Raw genomic sequence first — 20955 nt, forward strand, 5'->3', positions numbered from 1 at the left:
ATGGATGGATAAATAGTTGGATAGATTGATATATGGATGGATGGATGGATGGAGATATAGACTGGTGGATAGATGGATGGATGAATGGATAAATAGTTGGAAAGATTGATATATGGATGGATGGACGGAGATATAGACTGGTGGATGGATAGATGGATAAATAGTTGGATAGATTGATATATGGATGGATGGATGGAGATATAGACTGGTGGATAGATGGATGATGGATGGATGGATAAATAGTTGGATAGATTGATATATGGATGGATGGATGGAGATATAGACTGGTGGATGGATGGATGGATGGATAAATAGTTGGATAGATTTATATATGGATGGATGGATGGAGATATAGACTGGTGGATAGATTGATGGATGGATGGATAAATAGTTGGATAGATTGTTATATGGATGGATGGACGGAGATATAGACTGGTGGATGGATGGATGGATGGATAAATAGTTGGATAGACTGATATATGGATGGATGGATGATGGAGATATATTGATTGATAGCTGGACAGATGGATAATAGATTGATATGGGTGGATGAATGATTAATTGAATAGATAGATAGATAGATAGATAGATAGATAGATAGATAGATAGATAGATAGATAGATAGATAGATAGATAGATAGATAGATAGATAGATAGATAGATAGATAGATAGACCGATGTACAGACAGACAGACGGATAGTGAACAGTCTCTGCATTCATCTCATTCATGTGTCTGGCAGTGAGTGGATTCTGGCGGAGCTCCAGTGAACATCTGGAAGGACATCAATACGTCAGGAGAAATGAGTAACAATGATGTGTGTGTGTGTGTGTGTGTGTGAATGTGCTGCACACACACACCATCACACACTCTAGTTTACAGTGGAAACTCAATGTCGTGACCCGCAGGCGTATGAATGACACACTGAATCTGAGATCCTGCCAAGAACATGATTTATGTGCTTCAGTACCTGCTCGTAAAAGAGCATATATATACACACCTAACTCACACCTACAACACACAAAGAGCTGCAGGTAAGACACTATGACTGGATCTGTCTAATACCTCATGCAAAACTTTTGAAATGACACTCTTTCTGGTTTTTCTCAGTCTTTAGCATGGAGCGGCCCGTCATTGTCCTGTTCCTGCTGTGTTTTAATCGTTCACTGGGGTTCATTAGTGCTCAGACAACAGACAAACCTCCTGATGATGCAAAGAATATCTCATGGAAACCAGTGAATGCCACAGCAAACAAGACCCCAATGTGTTCTGGACCAGCACGGATCAAAGACGCCTTCAAGTACATCAACAGCATTGTCTCGTGTTTCGTATTCCTGTTCGGGATGATTGGAAACCTGACTCTCCTCAAAATAATCAAAGAACACAAATGCTTGAGAAAAGGACCCTATATTCTCATCGGCAGTCTGGCTTTAGGAGACATTTTGCACGTCTTGATTGGCATACCCATCAATGTTTATAAGGTAACTTTGCTGAATTGTTTTGTGCATTGAAAACACTCGAAAGAGGATGATATAAATCATTTGTTGTTGTTTTGCAGCTCCTGGCGGTGGACTGGCCGTTCGGTGTCGTGCTCTGTAAACTGGTGCCGTTCATTCAGAAAACCTCCGTTGGGATAACGGTATTGAGTCTGTGCGCTCTGAGCATAGACAGGTAAGAGTGTTTACTTTAGATATGTTTACTTTATTAAGCCATGTTTTGAACTTTGACCAAATTTTTTAGTTTGTGGTGGGGGGGGGGGTTACTGTCACAAATGTAACGCTCCTTTTATTTAAAGGAATCAAAGCGAATTTAAAAGGATTGAAGAAAAACAAAGTCTAAATGGCTCTGTTAAACTTTCTCGTCTCTAACGTTCAAATATTGTCGATTTTCTATGAAAGCTAATTTCTGTAGATGCTAGTTTCCACCAGGGAATAAAAAATAACAGTAATTGTAACTTTTTATATCACGATTCTGATCTTTTTCTCTCTCGCAATTGCAAGTTTATTATCTTATTACATCTTATTCAAGTTTTAACTGTTATTCTCAGAATTGCACAAAAAAGTCTGCATTGTGAGATATTACATTTAATTACATTTGTGTATATATATATATATATATATATATATATATATATATATATATATAATATTTTTATTATGTGGCAGAAAAGTATGGAAGACAATTTATACAACTGCATAATTAAATGAATACATGTAATTGCAAGTTTTTCTCACGATTATACATATATATATATATATATATCTCATATCTCACACTTTTCTTTTCTTTTTTTCTCTGAAATCTAGGTTTACATCTCACAATTCGGTTTTTATGCCACAAAATAAAAAAACTAAACAGGTAATTATTTACACCTCACAGCTTAGACTTTTCTTCTCATAATTGCATGTTTATATTTTATTTTACGTTTATACATCGCAATCCTGATAATCTCAAAAAGACTCAGAATTGCTAGAAAAAAGTCTGAATCGTGAGTTACAATGTTGCAATTACTGTAATTAATTACTGTAATTAATTAAATAACTCATTTAATGAAATGAATGGCGGAGGCAAGATTCCATAATTTTCCAAAATTTGCGAAAAAACCTACTGGATAATACTTCTATTTCTGTCATAAAATATGAATTGTTTAGCTTCTTCGATCTTATCTCACACGTTCAACTTTAAAACTGAAGTGTCACGCTGGAATTCGTGCTAGTCTTCTGTGAATGAAACCTTGATTTGAGAAGTCATCGCAAACATTTTGCCATGAGTGCTGTTAAGCCGCTGAAGTAGACCAGTTTATTAATTTTTCAAAACATTTTGTAATCCTAACACCACGGAGAGCAGTGCATAATGGAGCGCAGCAGAGCTGGGGATCAAATATTGTAGCTAAAGGAGAAATGTTTGTTGTTCTGAAGGTACCGAGTCGTTGCATCCAGGAGTCGAATCGAAGGTCTTGGTTTTCCCAAATGGACTGCAATCAAACTGTCTTTAATATGGACCATTTCAACACTGCTGGCTGTTCCGGAGGCTGTGGCGTTTGACTTGATTACCATGGATTACCGAGGCGAGCATCTGCGGATATGCCTCCTTCATCCGGTACAATCCACTCCATTCATGCAGGTAAACTGAACAATACTGCTATACAAAAGACTAGAATATAAAATATAAAATATAAAGAGGGAACGTGCAAGAGGTGTGGGAGGAAAAATGCATTTTGCAGTCCCCCAAGATACTGTAATTTGATCCAGAATTACTAAACAAGGCAAATTAGCATAATCTTATAAAAGCAGCGATGCGATAGTAAAGTTCTGCAGATGATTTACTGATAATGTGCTAATTAAAGCACACAAAGACAGCCAGATCATTTCTATAATGTCCAACGCAATCAAAAAGCAGTACAAGTTAGCATAAGATCCCAAACTTTACCATGATAAACTTTTTGTTCACTCGTAAAACTTTGCACTTGCTTGCAAAACTTTTATTTACTTGTAAAACCTTTGCACTCTCTCGATAAAGTATTATGTTTCCCAAAGAAACTTTGTGTTCACTTGTAAAACTTTACATAAGCTCACAATATTTTGAGTTTGCTTGTAAAACCTTTGCATTTCTCTCAATAAAATATTATGTTTAATCAATGCATGCCATTAAAAGTAATTATTTCCTATGATGTCAGGACCTTTTATATAGACGGCAGCTGCTTTAAAGAAAGTCTGATTTCCTCATCAAACGGCTCGTGGTTTGAGCTCAAATCTGTTCGAGACTCTAATGATGACATACTTCCTTTGAAATAACCTCAAGATCATCAGGAACTCTCTTTTTTCTGGTTCTAGTTTTATAAAATGGCCAAAGACTGGTGGCTCTTTGGGTTTTACTTCATCGTGCCGCTGGCGTGCATCGCTGTCTTTTACTCGCTGATGACTCGGAGGATCTTAAGCGGAAGCGTTAAGAAGTTGGACAAACACATAAAGCAGGTAAATCTGGACCTGGGATTTGGAAAGCTGTTCCAGTTCATCTGAATATCTGAGTAAGCAGAATCACAATACACCGTCATACAAACACAACTGACTCAAAGTATTATAAGATATCAGATATTCACTGACCATAGAGACACTGCTGTCTGTCAGCCCCTGCAATACAGCAACATGAGTTATATACTGTAGAGTAGTATTAGTTATACAGTATACAGTAGTATTTGTTAATATTTTATAAAAAAAAAAAATAATGTTTTACTTATTTTATTTTAATTTTTTTAGGAGTCTTTTGTGCTTTTAATGTTTTTATTTGTTTATATATATATATATATATACCTTTTTATATATATAAACATGTGTACATATGTATTTATATGTACATTTATATATATGTACCTTTATTTTTTATTTTTTTGTGTTTTTACTTTATCATAGTTTTAGTTAATAATAAAAACACTGGTATAAATGTAATTATATATATATATATATATACTTATTTTATTTTACGTTTTTTTTTAGGAGTCTTTTGTGCTTTACAAATTTGTATTATTTTTTTTTATTTAATTTTTTTTATATTTCTATGTACCTTTATTTTATAGATGTTTTTTCCATTTATACTATTTTTATTTTATAATATTTTCATATATATATATATATATATATATTTATATCATAGTTTTAGTTAATAACAACACTGGTATAAATGCAAAAAAAAAAAAAAAAAATAATAATAATAATATATATATATATATATATATATATATATATATATATATATATATATATATATATATATATATATATATAATTTATTTATATTTTATAGAGTTTTAATTAACAACAACAGTGAATCACCCAAAAATTATAATATTTTATTTGTTTTGATTTTAAATAGTTTTAGTCAACAATAAAAACACTGGTATAATCGCAAAAACAAAAACAACAGCAAAGCACAACAAAAAATGTTATATATATATATATATATATATATATATATATATATATATATATATATATATATATATATATATATATATATATATTATTTATATTTTAAACCGTTTTAGTTAGCAATAAGCACACTGATAGCGCAGAAGGCAGATCTGATTTGTCTGATCAGTGTGGGATGAATCCTCTCTTCTGATGACAGAGACATGAAGTGGCCTGGACAGTTTTCTGTCTGGTTCTGGTGTTTGCAATCTGCTGGTTTCCTCTTCACCTCAGCAGGATCCTCAAGTTAACCATCTATGATGAACACGATCCCAACAGATGCAAATTACTGAGGTAAGACGTGTTAGTAATATTATAATGCATGCATATGCAAAAACACATGAGCTCTGCTCCAAAAACACTAGTGAACTAAGTGATATAAATCTATATTGTGTGATGTTTAGCACATTTCTTGTTCTTGACTACATCGGCCTCAACATGGCGTCTGTGAACTCATGCATCAACCCAGTGGCTCTGTATGTGGTCAGCAAAAGATTCAAAAACTACTTTAAGGTAACGTGTGTTTCTTACTCCCCTGTTCTCAAGTGTTTAGTATAGAAATATAGCTTATTAAATATATTACCAAATACTAAATATATTGTAGGAACATTTATCGTACAGCTGCTTTGCAATGATTTGTTTTATGGAAAGCGCTATACAAATAAACATGCATTAATATTTGTTTCTCAATATTTTTTTAAAGTTTTTATTCTGAATGATTTAGCCCTGCAGTACTTCTTCATAGCTGTTTGTCGTTTAGTGTGTAAAATGTTTTATTTCTGAAAATATTTGGGTGAAATACAACCATATGAAAATCTGGATTCTCAGGGTACAAAAAAATTGAAATATTTGAGAAAATCAACTTTAAAGTTGTCCAAATGAAGATCTAACCAATGCATATTACTAAGCAAAAATATATATTTTTTTAATATTTACAATTAAACAAGGTTCACATCTTTAGATTAGTGGAGGCAGATTTTCGCACACGCTTTGTTTACAGATGAATTATGAATAAGAATTACGTATTGCAGGCAATTGGATGTGACAGCAGGTGAACTGCAGATTATTTTCATTTTGCTCTCCCTGACGGAGAAAAGTTTATGTTTGACCTTGTGCCCAACATTTACATAAATCTTGAATGATGCCTCATGTTAATCCACTCAGGTGCCTCATTTGCATAATGTTTAGCAAGAAAAGATGTCTCTGTTCGTTTCTGGTTTACACCTGCTCTGTGCCTCCTCTGACAGGCCACTCTCAACGCTGGTTGTTGTCGTTCATCCAAACCCGTCCCCATTCAGGAAGAGAAGCAAGGTTTCATGAGGTCAAAGGTCACAGAGCCGCCGTCTGACAACAGCAACTCTGTCAAACAAGAGTCGGCATCTGGTGACACTGAGAGAACAAACTTTCTTCAGAAATTCACTTGTCTTAGAACGTGAAATCTCCTTCTGATGTTGTATATGTACGGTTTTGTTTCTGTAAATAGAATATGACTGAAAAGCATTTAACACTGTTGCATTTAATGTAAGTCTGCATACACAGATAACTCACTTTCCAAGGGGAATAAAAGTTAAAACCATACAAAAAATTGTTACTTGAAATAAAATACAGTATATTTAAATATTTTAACATTTTTATTTAGTAAAACTTGTGCGCTAAACAAAGAAAATGAACTAAAATTTAAATAAAAATAATAATTGACATTTCATTTATTGGTTTATTTTTAATAGTAATAAAGATATGTGAGAAACAAAAAATGACAAAAACACACAAAAAAATTGCCTAAAACCTTAACTTACATTGTATTGATAATGGAAAACAAATATGATTAAAAAGTGTATCAAATGAAGTCAAATTGATCATCCAATCATAAGATGATCCAGCGGCCGAACTTAAAAACACTGCAGACGTCAGTTACCCATCTCTGATTTACACCAGTGAACAAACTGATCACATTTATCATTTAACCTCTAGAACTGAAATAAACAATTATAAATTGACTCTCAAGTTTAGCAAATATTGAAATTGTGATATGGATCAAATATTGGAAACATGATGAGTGTAAAAGATGAAAGCAGGTGGATCCAGAACTACAGGAGTAACATTTACTGACTATTGAACGATAAGATCCTCAGAGAGGAATAAGTACAGAAGAAAGGAAAGAGTGTGTGAGTGAAGGTGGTTGTGAATGTGTGTTGATGTGTGTTAGTTACAGGATCAGAGAATGACACTGTTCCTCTGTCATAGTCCAGATCAACTCTCACACGCTCAAGATTCTGATTAACACGAAAACCAGCCCAATTAGACCATCCACGCTGCACACTCCAGACATCAGTGTTAAAGAAAACAAGTCCCTTCCTCTGGTTTGATTCTGTAGTTACTCCAAGTATCCAGGCTGAACTCTCTTTAACCTCCACATCCCAGCAGTGTGTTCCTGAGTTAAAACCTTCTGAACCCAGAACACAGCGATAACAGTCAAATCTCTCTGGATTATCAGGAAGAGGTTGATAGTTCCCGCTGTATCTCACACTGGTCAGATCATCAGACAGGACGAGACGTGGACTTGCAGTGTTTGGATCCAGAATCACAGGAGCTGATGAGACACAATCAACAGCTGCTTTTATTCTGATGTTCATATAATGATCAAGAGTGAACCACACACAGATTATTATGAATTATGACTCGTGTTATTGATCAAACACATCAGACATTCTCCTCTGATAACTCTCAGTGTTTGTTAGCTCTACAACAAGTACAGAACAAGTTAATACACAACGAAAAAAGATTAAACGACAGTGCAATCCACAACCTGGGCCTGACACATCATGTTTAGTCTGCAAGAAGACTGTTTAAGGAAGAAAGAGTTGGCAGAACAGAGAGATCGAGAGGGAAATATATAGTGTAATTAAATCACATACATATGATGCTGCAGATCCATGTACAGCTTTATTTGTTAAAATAAGAGTCTTTAAATCAATATGAGCATGAACCTGAAGCTGGATATGCTGAAGAGAAGGAGTATGTGTAAGAACAGTTCTGTATGTTTTACAGTCACTTAATAGACTTTGCAGGTAGAGCAAGATAAAGGACATTACAATAATCAACCCTAGAGATAATGAGTGCATGGACAAGCCTTTCTGCATCAGGTAATGAAAGAAAAGACCTAATCCTGCCAATATTCCTTAGATGCAAAAATGCAGATTTTGAAATGCTCTTGATATGTGTTTCAAGTGTCAACTGAGAATAAAATTAAATAAAAAAAAGAAGAAAAAATTAGACAAAGTTTGCGAATTTCAGGTAATGTAGATTCTACATTATTTTCAAGGTGTACACTAAAATTTCTATCATTACAGACAGCTGCAGGGGAACCAACTAAACCAACCTCTGATTTTGTATCATTCAATTTAAGAAAATTGTGGTACATCCATAATTTAATCTCCTGCAGACAGTCAGAAGTGTTGCTGATATACCTGTGATATTAGTTTTCATGCTAATATAAATCTGAGTATCCTCAGCACAGAAGTGGATCCCCAAACCATGCTTTCTAAGAATCTGTCCTCTGCTGTATCACTGTAACTAAATATCATGTGGACCAAAGTTGCTCTTCTCTTGTTTTTGGCTCATTTTGGTGTATTATCTCACATGGATATTCACACATAATGCTGAAATCTGTCAATATTCCCTCAGGCATCATTTCCAGTGTGTGTGAAAACCTTGTCTTCTCTCTTCTCTCACCTCCCTGACTGCGGGTGTCGCTGTTGGACAGTGTTTTCTCTACTTCCTGTTGGCCTTCTGTAGCTAATCGTAGCTCCGTGTAGCTGTTTTTATTTTTTTCTCTAGAATCTTTATCTTACTATCACTCTCTGTTTTTTTTTTTTTTTAAGTGATAAAATATAACTTAATTCACACCATATTTCTGATATTATCAAACAATCTTATCAGATTAATTTTGATCGTTCACTTTTATTTTATATCTGTGAGTGCAGTACACCGGCAAAACATTAGCACTCGTTAGCTTGTCATTAGAGTTTTCATTCGAACCTATCGCTGTTTTCTTTTCTCCTCACCTCTCTCTCTCTCGCTCCAGTTTTTCACAAGTTCATCAAACAACCGCAGTAAGAATATTTCATCAAGCACGGTGAGTAATGGCTTCTCCTGCTATCGTTATTTGCACCTCTTGCCACATGTACAGTTTATCTATCTCTGTCGCTGATGAGGGATTCACATGTGATAAATGCAGGGAAATAGTTAGGCTGACAGAGAAGATTTCAGAATTAGAGACACGCATCCAAACTTTAATTGAGGACAGTAAGAATTTTAGGGCTCTAGATACGGCTTTGGATGCGTCTAGCTCAGGGACTCCTGTACATTGTCCGGTTCCGGAAACAGAGCCCCTGTGTGACGACCACAAAAGTGTTGTATTTGTGTTTTATGTATACTCACAATCATTGTCTTTTATTTGAACACAAGTTATTGTATTTTTTTTTTTTTAAAACAAGTATCTCAAGGGTTTCTATTTTTATGTGATTTTGCTACTTCAAATTTACTTGTGTAGTGTTTACTCCAGGCCAGCAGGGGCAGGGTCGGGTGACAGGTTTACTGTAGCTGTGTGAGTTTTGAGTTTCTCATTACTGCAGAGAGCTCGAACTGATACACTGTCTCCTCGTTTCTCTCCTGTTTTACAGGTGGGTAAATGTACAAAAACAACTCAGAGTTAGAATCTAGCCCTGCTGAAATGTACGTGGGATATGAGTGATCCGTTTTAGCGAAATCATTTTCATTAGAGTCTGTTTCTGATTTTGTTTGAGATGAGAGGCAAAGTCCGACAGAGTAATGGCCGACTGATAACGTGCACATTACGTTAGAGAGCAAATTAGCTCAACACACACACTTTCCCATGCACAGATGTATATGAAGATATTTTTTTTTTTTTGAGATTGCAATGTTAACAGATTTGTTTAGCACTGTATTTTAGTTTCCCACCATTGGTTGGAAATGTTTGTTGCTCAATGAGTGTAGAAAAAAATGGTTACAGTTTAAAATGAAGTTTAAAGTTATATTTGAAGCACTTTATTAGTTCTGAGCATGATTTTGCAGTACTGTATTGACATGATACTGATAAAATACTGTGAATGGAAGTTTCTAAGTATCTTAAAAATAGCTAGTGAATATTACCATTGTCTTTACATTTAATTTTGATAAATAGTGTAAAATACAAGCACGAAAAGTAATTGAACATGCATTTGTGTACTGAGAGGTTTATTTTATTATGGATTTTGTATTGATATGGAGACTGAAAATTCATTGTAATGTAAGGGAAAAGGTCAAAACACCGCTCTTCTGTTCCAATCAAAACATTAAACAGGTTCTCCCCACTCAGTGATGCACCCACTGAGAAATCTGATGAAAGTGCTCTAGTTATTGGTGATTCTATTGTACGGAACGTGAATATAGAGACACCAGCCACCATAGTCAAATGTTCACCGGGAGCCAGAGCGCCTGAAATCTTGGCAAATTTAAAAGTGCTAGCAAATGCTAAACGTAAATACAGTAATATTGTTATACATGCTGGCGCTAATGATGTTCGACTTCGCCAGTCGGAGATTTCTAAAAATAACATTAAAGAGGTGTCCGAACTTCCTCCGTTCCGCCTCCCTCCGGGATTTATTAATTTGGAGTGTCTGGAATCCCATGGGAAAACCCATCATCCAAAACAAACCATGGCTTACAGTCAGATTCAGCCGTTTATTTATGATCCAGAATCAGATCCAGAGGCTGAAACTGAACGAGAGCAGCAGCAGCAAGGACTCGCTCCGAGCGGGGCTCGAACCCGGGTCTCTGGCATGGGAGGGGTAATGCATCATAAAGATGGTTGGTTGCTGTCCACCATTAACGCGAACAAGATGAAGTGGTGCCGTCCCGTCACTACTGATCCAGGATCAGCGATCTTAGCAGTTGTTAGCACTAACAAGGAGGCAGAGATATTTGAAGCAGTTTTACTCACTGCATGCGGTTCCAACACACGATTGTGACCCTTTTTCCTTGGGATTGCATCATCCTTAAGAAATAAACGATACGCAAATCCGTCGTCAAACTGGGCCTTGTGAACAAGCATCTTCGAAATGCAGGGAACAAACAAAAACACTTGCACAACTCCGTTGATGCTCTGTAAAAATAAACTCCATCCACTGGTCCCTTAATGCTGTTTCTCTTTTGGTAATCTGTGCAGGGTTGTCTTGCCCTGGCAACCAAAAACACACTGCTTTTGTGACTTTTCGCGACGCTCTCGCTCTGATCAGTGAAGTCTGTTGTGCTCTCAGTGCTCTGCTATACGGGAGCGCGCGCTCTTCCGGCAGAAGTGCCTCAGGACCCATATAAGGAAATTCCGCTCCATCTAACGTCACACAGAGCCATACTCGAAAAAAACTTTCCCAAACTTGTGACAAACTGGAAGGAGTATTTTGGGAACAAAAATACTCCTTCAAATGTACAACTTAATTTTTGAAACTTTGTCCATGTTTAGCATGGGAATCCAACTCTTTAACAGTGTAAAAAACTCAGTATGCATGAAATAGCATTTCACCCCCCCCCCCCCACCCCCCCCTTTAAGTGTTAGATGTTGATTGTGTTTCTAGTTCTTTCATTTCGGCTTGTTCCCTGTTATTTGTTTCTGGTTTGTTTTTGCCTTTTTGTTCTCTTTTATTAAAAAGTTATATTTCCCTGCATTTGGACCCAGACCCTGTTCTTTCCTCTGCACATCCTACGTCCTACCGCGCCATGGCAAGTGGTGCCCACAGAATAACATAGGTTTCATAGACAATTGGATGAGTTTTTGGGGCAGACCTGACCTTTTGAAAAGAGATGGGCTTCATCCCTCCTGGGGTGGCGCCACTCTTCGATCTAGAAATATGGCAAATAGTCTTAGTTTAGTTTTTTATACTTGACTATATTGGGCCCAGGTCAGGAAGCAGACAGACTGGCTAATCCGACCGTCTGCTAGCTGCCTCCCGTCCAGGGGCGTCACACCCCCACACTTTTCCCGGTGAGAGGGTTCGACACCCGCACGTTTTCTGCAGTTTTTCCACAGTTTTGCACAAACGCCTTACAGTCGCTCCTCTGTTTCTCTGGCCTCTCTGTGTCTGCGCTCGCCGCGGCTGCCTCTGCCCCCCTCCCTCTCAACATGACACCGGCTTTGAGTGTGACCGGCTGATGCTTGGCTGTTCTGCCTTAAGTCCCGCCTCTCTTGGGGTGTTATCGGTCAGCTCGTGCTGAGGAGGTGGGAACTTATGGTTATGGTTATTTACATCTCCCTTTTCCAGGTACTTTGAATGAGTGTTTATGCTTTCGAGGTTTTTAAATAAGCTTGATATGTGTTTGCGAAGATGTTCTGTTATCGTTTTGTTGACATATAGAGTGTTTTCGGTATTATATTTCGTTTTTTAGACTAATGCTAATTGCTATTATTGGGATCAGTGTTGGGTATAGTTACTTTGGAAAGTAGTTAGTTAGGTTACAACGTTACCATCAATTAAAAGTAATCAGTTATGATACAGCGTTACCTATTCATAAAAGTAACGCGTTAGAGTACTCATGCGTTACCAAAAATTAAAAGCCGTTTGCAGCGGCTCACACATGACAGACACAGCCCCCGGCCCCTTTAAATGCACCTAGAAGTCGTGACTCCCGACAATGAATAACGTCAGTCATCCGACTAAATTAACACTGCAGGATAACAATAACAGGAAAGACAGTCAGCAATAGGCTATTCCACATTGCGCTTTATTTATTTATTATCACAGAACATATTATTAATCAAAATTCGCACCTAACGTTACCCAGCCCGGGTAGCCTAGGCTACTGTATATTATGAGCACCACAAGATAACTCCTGATTTTTCTTTAACTTTAAATAATGCAGTTATCAAAGTACAAGTATGCTTACTTGTAAACACAACCTTAAACAGGCTTGCAGATTTAAATCCATTTAGAAATGATGAACAACCAGCCAGCCAATTATCTAACAGAAATTAACAGCTGCCTGTCAAACAAAAATGATAACAAACCGAATTAAATCCTTCACTGCCACACAGGCAAATGACAAATCGCTTAATAGCCGAACTAATTATTATTAAAGTGTCACTCACAGTCACAAGCCTAAATTCGCTTTAACACAGTCCTCTTACATTTACTCTTCAAAGTAGTGATTAAAACGTAGCGTTAAATTTGAGGTACAATTTTTGGCGGTCGACAGAAGCTTTTCACCAAAGCAGAGTGTGCATTTTACCGTTATGTTCTTTTCTTTTTCGTTGACAAATTGAAAATAATGTGCGTACTTCCATAAACGCTGTCCTCTCTGCTATCTTGCCGGGAGTTCAAAAAAAAAAAAAAAAAAAAACCCACACACACAGCGGAGCTTCGGCTCCGCTGATACTGTACGTCCGCAGGTGGCACAGTAGACCTAGGCCTACTGTCTGACAAAAAGCAGGCTGCAGTCGGGATTTTCCTTTCCTTAAAATAACGGATTACTTTTTTAAAAAAAATAACGAAGTTACTGATTACTTACGCACGAAACTAACGCGTTAAGTTACAAATTTCAGGAAAAAAGTAACGCGTTACCCACAACACTGATTGGGATATTGTTCAGCAACTATTGTTTGCATACCTGTTGAAGAACTATGAAAGAAAAGTGTATATTATTTTAATGTTTAAAAACAGTAAATTGTTACATTATTTATACCACCAGAGAAAAGGCTTTTTGTGGGTGTTTTTTTTTCTTTCCCTTTTCTGATTTTTTTTTTTTTTTTTTAATGTAGGATTATTTTTTTCCCCAGCCAAACGCTGCAACCCGGAAATCCGGCACAGTGCCAGAGAACTTTAAGCCCTGCATTTTTTACCCCTCTATCAATGTATTAATCATTTGTATTGTTTATAAACAAACCACATCCATCCCCCACACTTTTGAAAAGCTTGCTACGCCCCTGCTCCCGTCGCAGAGGTCAGTTAATTCTCAGCACATAGAGACTCTTTCACCTAGATGTCACACTATAGAGACTGTGTCTGTTTCCCGAACTAGAAAATACAAAAAACGTCCAAACCAAGTTAAGATTAACAATTTAATTGAGGTTCAACAAATAAAAAACAGATGCAATATGGATAAAACAAATGATGAAGCTTGGCTTATTGAATATCAGATCCCTTTCTACGAAAACACTTGTAAATAATATGATCACTGATCAAAGTCTAGATGTGCTCTGTTTGACAGAAACCTGGCTAAAACCTGATGATTACATTACTTTAAATGAGTCTACCCCTCAAGATTACTGTTATAAACATGAGCCGCGTCTAAAAGGCAAAGGGGGAGGTGTTGCTTCAATTTATAACAACGTTTTCAGGATTTCATAGAGGGCAGGCTTCAAGTATAACTCGTTTGAGGTAATGGTGCTTCATTCAACATTATCCAGAGAAACAAATGTTAATGACACATCCCCTGTTATGTTTGTACTGGCTACTGTATACAGGCCACCATACAGGCTTTATTAAAGAGTTTGGTGATTTTAGATCCGAGTTATTTCTGGCTGCAGATAAATTTTTAATAGTTGGTGATTTTAATATCCATGTTGATAATGAAAAAGATGCATTGGGATCAGCATTTATAGACATTCTGAACTCTATTGGTGTTGGACAAAATGTTTCAGGACCTACTCATTGCCGAAATCATACTCTAGATTTAAAGGTGCTGTAGGGAACTTTTGTAAAAAAATATTTTTTACATATTTATTAAACCTGTCATTATGTCCTGACAGTAGAATATGAAACAGATAATCTGTGAAAAAAATCAAGCTCCTCTGGCTCCTCCCAGTGTCCTATTGCCATTTTCAGAAACTCCATCGCTCCCGGTAAAAAATAACCAATCAGAGCTGCGGTCCGTAACTTTGTTTGTGTTCAAAATGTAGAAAAATGTATATAATAAGCGAGTACACCATGAATCCATTTTCCAAACCGTGTTTTTAGCTTGTCCTGAATCACTAGGGTCCACCTATAATAAGTGTTTATATTCGGACCATTTTAGATTGCTTCGGGGGTACCGTGGCGGAGTAACCCAGTACCTTTGTGATTCTTCATAGACATAAACAAAGAGAAGTAGTTCCGGCTACGATGTTCTTCAGCAAGACGCAAGCAGTTCTGTTTATCAACCGCTAGAGCGTCAAAAGTTCCCTACCGCAGCTTTAATACTGTACACATGGAATTGATGTCGATAGTGTTGAAATTATGCAGCCAAGTGATGATATTTCAGATCATTATTTAGTTTTGTGCAAACTTCATATAGCCAAAATTTTAAATTCTACTTCTTGTTACAAGTATCGAAGAACCATCACTTCTACCACAAAAGACTGCTTTTTAAGTTATCTTCCTGATGTATCCAAATTCCTTAGCATATCCAAAACCTCAGAACAACTTGATGATGTAACAGAAACTATGGACTCTTTCTTTTCTAGCATTTTGAATACAGTTGCTCCTTTACACTAAAGGAAGGTTAAGGAAACCAGTATGACACCATGGTATAATGATCTTACTCACAGTGTTGGGCAGTAGCGTCACTACAAGCAGCGAAGCTACTTGTTTAACTACATTTCTCAGTAGCTTGGTCGTAGCTTCGCTGCTTTCTGAATCAAATAGCTTTTCAGTAGCGAAGTTCTTTTTTTTACCAAGTAGTGTGGTAGCTTCCACACAAGCTACATTTTCACAAGGATTTCTGAAGCTCAAACTCAAATCGGGAAATACAACTGCTAAGATCGCTGATCCTGGATCAGTAGTGACGGGACGGCACCACTTCATCTTGTTCGCATTAATAGTGGACAGCAACCAACCATCTTTATGATGCATTACCGCCACCTTCTGCTCCGGATGGTACCACTCCTGCCAGTCACGCAAAAAATTATTTGATGAAATGATGGCATAGGATGAGGTCGGAGAACAGTTAATCCCGAGGAGTGAGTCACCGTGGCCATACCTCGACAAGTACATGACACTGACCGAGATAACAGAGAAAATATGTTTTCAGATGCTGCTTGTAAAAATTATCAGGGTCCAGTCTGGCCATATCCTACGTGTAATAATCTCGTACACACACACACACATACAAAGTGTGTGTTTTTTTTTTTTGGGTACTGTTTGGAGGTCTTGCATTTTGTTTTGCAAAGGCCTACAGAATATTAAGCATGCCCATGCAACAGGTGCATACACTTACTTGTGCGCACATTGTTACATGTATTTTGATTGTTTTTGTTGCCAAATTGATAAGGAACACAAAAAACAATTAAACTAAACAATTACATCTACCTACATCTGTTTAACTGACAGTTTTGAGCACTGAGATAGCATTGACTTGTAATAAAACGTGTTCAACATAAACATTTTATTTTAAAAGTAGCTTATATGTAGCACGCTACTGTTGATGTAGCTAAGCTTGCTACATTTCCCAGGGGGGTAGCTTCAGTGTAGTGAAGCTTCATTTACTGTAGAGTAACTGGTAGCTTAGCTCACTACATTTTCCAAGTAGCTTGCCCAGCACTGCATACTCGCACCCTAAAGAGAGCAGCCCAAAAAATGGAGCGCAGCTGGAGGAAAACAAAACTAGAGGTATTTCGTATTGCTTGGCGGGAAAGTAACCTATCCTATAGAAAAGCATTAAAAACTGCTAGATCCGATTACTTTTCTTCTCTTTTAGAAGAAAACAAACATAACCCCAGGTATTTATTCAATACAGTGGCTAAATTAACGAAAAATAAAGCCTCAACAAGTGTTGACATTTCCCGACATCACAGCAGTAATGACTTTATGAACTACTTTACTTCTAAAATCGATACTATTAGAGATAAAATTGCAACCATTCAGCCATCAGCTACAGTATCACATCAGGCAGTGCACTATAGACCCCCTGAGGAACAGTTCCACTCATTCTCTACTATAGGAGAGGAAGAATTGTATAAACTTGTTAAATCATCTAAATCAACAACATGTATGTTAGACCCTATACCATCTAAGCTCCTAAAAGAGGTTCTTCCAAAAGTCATAGATCCTCTTCTGACTATTATTAATTCCTCATTGTCATTAGGATATGTCCCCAAAACCTTTAAACTGGCTGTTATTAAGCCTCTCATAAAAAAAACACAACTTGACCCCAAAGAACTAGTTAATTATAGACCAATCTCGAATCTCCCTTTTCTGTCTAAGATACTAGAAAAGGTGGTATCCTCTAGGGCTGCAACTAACGATTATTTTGATAATCGATTAATCTGTCGATTATTTTTACGATTAATCGATTAATCGGTTTATGTACTTATATTTTAGTTTTTTCCATTTTTTCCCCAAGTAAATTATTAATAAAGGGTCTTTATCATTCAGCATAGATTTTTAAGAGATTTTAACCAATTGTAAACAATCCTTCGAAAAAAAGTGCCAATGGCATAAAACCTGAATGGAACTCACAATTTAAAGTAAAATCCATCAGAAGGTTGTCCAGAAAAAAAAAAAATTGGGACACACACAAAAAACCTGCTGTGTGAAAAAGAGCAGTGAATACTTAGAAAAGAAGTGCATTTTAAATATACTCAAACATTTACCTCTCTCATTCAGTCATAATTAGGCTGCAAGTCTGAATTATGAAGTGGTAAACGACAAACTGATCACATAACATGTTTGTAAAGCTTTAAATGTTAACTGTTAAAAAGCAATGTTATCAGCTTTTACGACTAAACATTTGCAAACAACCTTGTACTGGAGAATCTGCACAAATAAAATTCTTAGAGGCCGTTCACATATCGCACCTAAAAACGCGTGGAAAACGCTAGTCGCGCCGCTTTCTCCTTCTTTCCAAAGCGCTCGGGCAGAAGCGCCCCTGAGGCATCTGCCTTTGCTAAGCAACCATGACGTGCTCTCTCCATGAAGACCCGGAAATTTCAGCAAAGGATAAATGGATGCGGTGTGGAGGCGCCTGGAAAAACGGGCGCATCGCACCGCGTGCGTGTCGCGACCGCGTCGCTTCCATTATGAGAGTGCATACTGCGCGCCTACATAGGAAATAACGAACTTGAGCACGCAAAAGACACGATATGTGAACGGCCCCTAAAACAGTTCAGTAGTGCAGAGTTTACAGGTTACTCTTCATTTTGAAGGCTCAAAGTAAAGTACTCCCACTTCCCGCTGAATGCTGCAGAGACGCTGTTCGGGAAGCACGTGACATAAAACGCGGCCAGCTATTGGCTATTCGCTACTTCACCTGCTGTACTGGCTGAGTAAAACCTCCGGTGGCTCTTTACTGCCACACTTTGGTCACCGCAGATTTGAAATATGCACGAATTGAGCCGTTTATGGCAAATAAAATTTATTTAGCGACGAATCGATTACTAAATTAGTTGACAACTATTTTAATAATCGATTTTAATCGATTAAATCGATTCGTTGTTTCAGCTCTAGTATCCTCACAATTATATTCTTTCTTAGAGAAAAATGGCATATGTGAGGATTTCCAGTCAGGATTTATACGTATCATAGTACTGAGACTGCTCTCCTTAGAGTTACAAATGATCTGCTCTTATCATCTGATCGTGGGTGTATCTCTCTTTTAGTTTTATTGGATCTTAGTGCTGTGTTTGACACAATTGACCACAACATTCTTTTGCATAGACTTGAACACTTTGTTGGCATTAATGGAAGTGCATTTATTGTACTTATATGACCGCCGTCAGTTTGTAGCAGTGAATGAAATGTATCATATCGATCACAAGTGCAGTATGGAGTACCTCAAGGCTCAGTACTAGGGCCACTACTCTTCACACTTTATATGTTACCCTTGGGAGATATCATCAGGAAACATGGTGTTAGCTTTCACTGTTATGCTGATGATACTCAGCTCTATATTTCTTCACGGCCCGGTGAAACACACCAATTTGAAAAACTAATGGAATGATGAACTGCCTTTAACTATCATTTTGCATTATTGACACACTGTTTTCCTAATGAATGCTGTTCAGTTGCATTGACACAATGTATTTTGTTTAAAGCGCTATATAAATAAAGGTGACTTGACTTGACTTGTGTAACAGCACAGATCTTCTCCAGACTCACTGTTTTGGACGATGTCCTGCATCTTCTTCCAGACTCTGAAGGGCAGGTTGCCCAAGTAACGCGGCACATGAATCAAAGCTCCAGAAGGAGTCTGTGGATCCGGCAGTGATGAGATCTGGACTCTGGAAGAACATTCAGGATCAGAACTGCAGTGTTTTTGGATCAGAAGCAGAGAGAGCAGAGACACCAGCAGATCACTCACCTTTCCATCGTGACTGGAAACTCCTGCAGAACAAACACACCATTGATCATCAAGAACTCAATCAATCATCAATCAATCAATCAATGGATGATCTGAAATCAGACCTTCAGAAAGCAGACGTCACTGGCTTTCATCATCTCCTCCGTGTCTTTGATTGTGTGTGAAAGAGCTGAGATGTGTCTGTTCATCTCCTCCAGCTTCTCCTTCATCATCTGCTTCTTCTGCTCCTCTTCCTCTCTCAGTGCAGTGATTGTAGCTTCTTCTTCATCTCTGAGAAACTGATGAAGCTTCTCAAACTGCTGTTTAATCTGACGCTCTGTGTGCTCAGCTTGAGACTGAAATCAAATCACATTCACTTCAATCATCTCCATCAACACACATCAACACATCACATCATTCAGATCCCAGAGAAACTCAGACACGACATATAACAGATCCAGAAGCAGATTGATGCTCGTCATTTACAAAAATAATCAACTGGAATCATTATATTAAATATAACACATCATAATTGTGTTTAGTGATGCTACAGCTGAACTGAAAATGACTCTTGATTCTGTTTCCTCACCTTGATGTGTTGAACTGTTTTTTCAAACTGTTCTTTAATGTTTTCTCTCTTTTTAAGTTTCTCCTGTAAGGACTTCAGTGCTGTATTGATCTCCTCCTAGAATTGAACAAAATAAAAATACATAAAACACCAGATTACAGTGAAGAGAAGAGAATACAGTGATCAGACAGTGCTGTGTATTTGTGTATATCTCACACTAAATTGATTCAGAAATTTTGAACATAAAACAAACACAACCTGAGTAAAAACAAGATACACTTTTTCATCAGTATGAATTTGATCTCTTACCCAGTGACTACACTTTAGTTCACAAACACAGAACAAATCAGAGCAGAGTTTATGTCATATGAAGTTGAGTAAAACAGCAGAGAGAAATACTGAGTGCATGAATGTGATGATATCTGTGTTTATGACTTATTGTTCTTTATAAATGAAACAAGAGACATTTCTCTACCTTATATGAAGGAACAACTTCACTGATGGGTCTGAACGTGTGACTGACGTGTTTCTCTGAATCTCTGCACACTAAACACGCCGGCTGTTTGTCCTCCAGACAGAAGAGTTTGAGTTTCTCACTGTGTAAACTGCAGATCTCCTCAGATCCTGATGAACGACTCTCATTTCTCTCCTTCAGGAACGACTCACACAAGTTTTGTAATGCCAGATTTAATGGAGGTTCTTCTTTTGAGGATCTTCTCCTGCAGACAGGACACTCCTGAGTTTTCTTGGTTCTCCAGAACTGTTGAAGACACTCTTTACAGACACTGTGACTACATGATAAAATAACAGGAGTCTTGAAGATATCACAGCACACGGGACAATTATAGTCATATTCAGCTGATGAAGCCATTTTCACTGTTTGAGCTCCAGCAACCTAAACTTTACTTTCACTTTCTGAACGACGGTTTCAAACATGAATAACCTCGAGAATCACAAAGATCTGCTCTGTTCAGAAACACACTTCTTCAAAGTCTTTCTCTTCGTCGTCCTCTGATGACTGATTCTTGTTTGCTTTTGTCAAAGAGAAGAAAATCATTGACAGAAAGAAGAAATAACAAGTCGGTCTCTTCTTGGTTAGTGTTGTAAGAGGGAGGAGTTT

The 20955-nt window shown here is 37.2% G+C and overlaps 2 protein-coding genes across 2 annotated transcripts; one reads left to right on the forward strand and one right to left on the reverse strand.

The window, feature by feature from the left end:
* The first annotated feature begins 943 nt into the window (after window positions 1–943).
* On the forward strand, window positions 944–6560 carry ednrbb (endothelin receptor type Bb). The gene is made up of 8 exons (XM_026217384.1): window positions 944–1033; window positions 1110–1480; window positions 1558–1670; window positions 2918–3122; window positions 3833–3973; window positions 5124–5257; window positions 5368–5476; window positions 6211–6560. The coding sequence occupies exons 1-8, from the start codon at window positions 949–951 to the stop codon at window positions 6397–6399; spliced, it is 1347 nt and encodes a 448-aa protein (XP_026073169.1). The 5' UTR covers window positions 944–948; the 3' UTR covers window positions 6400–6560.
* A 139-nt stretch (window positions 6561–6699) lies between these two features.
* On the reverse strand, window positions 6700–20706 carry LOC113052905 (nuclear factor 7, brain-like). The gene is made up of 6 exons (XM_026217382.1): window positions 20311–20706; window positions 19857–19952; window positions 19393–19623; window positions 19289–19311; window positions 19087–19208; window positions 6700–7553 (listed from the first exon to the last, which is right to left on the reverse strand). The coding sequence occupies exons 1-6, from the start codon at window positions 20704–20706 to the stop codon at window positions 7066–7068; spliced, it is 1356 nt and encodes a 451-aa protein (XP_026073167.1). The 3' UTR covers window positions 6700–7065.
* Between the last annotated feature and the right edge of the window lie 249 nt (window positions 20707–20955).

Source organism: Carassius auratus, chromosome 34 (genome assembly GCF_003368295.1).
Source record: "Carassius auratus strain Wakin chromosome 34, ASM336829v1, whole genome shotgun sequence".
In the NCBI taxonomy this organism is placed as follows: domain Eukaryota; kingdom Metazoa; phylum Chordata; class Actinopteri; order Cypriniformes; family Cyprinidae; genus Carassius; species Carassius auratus.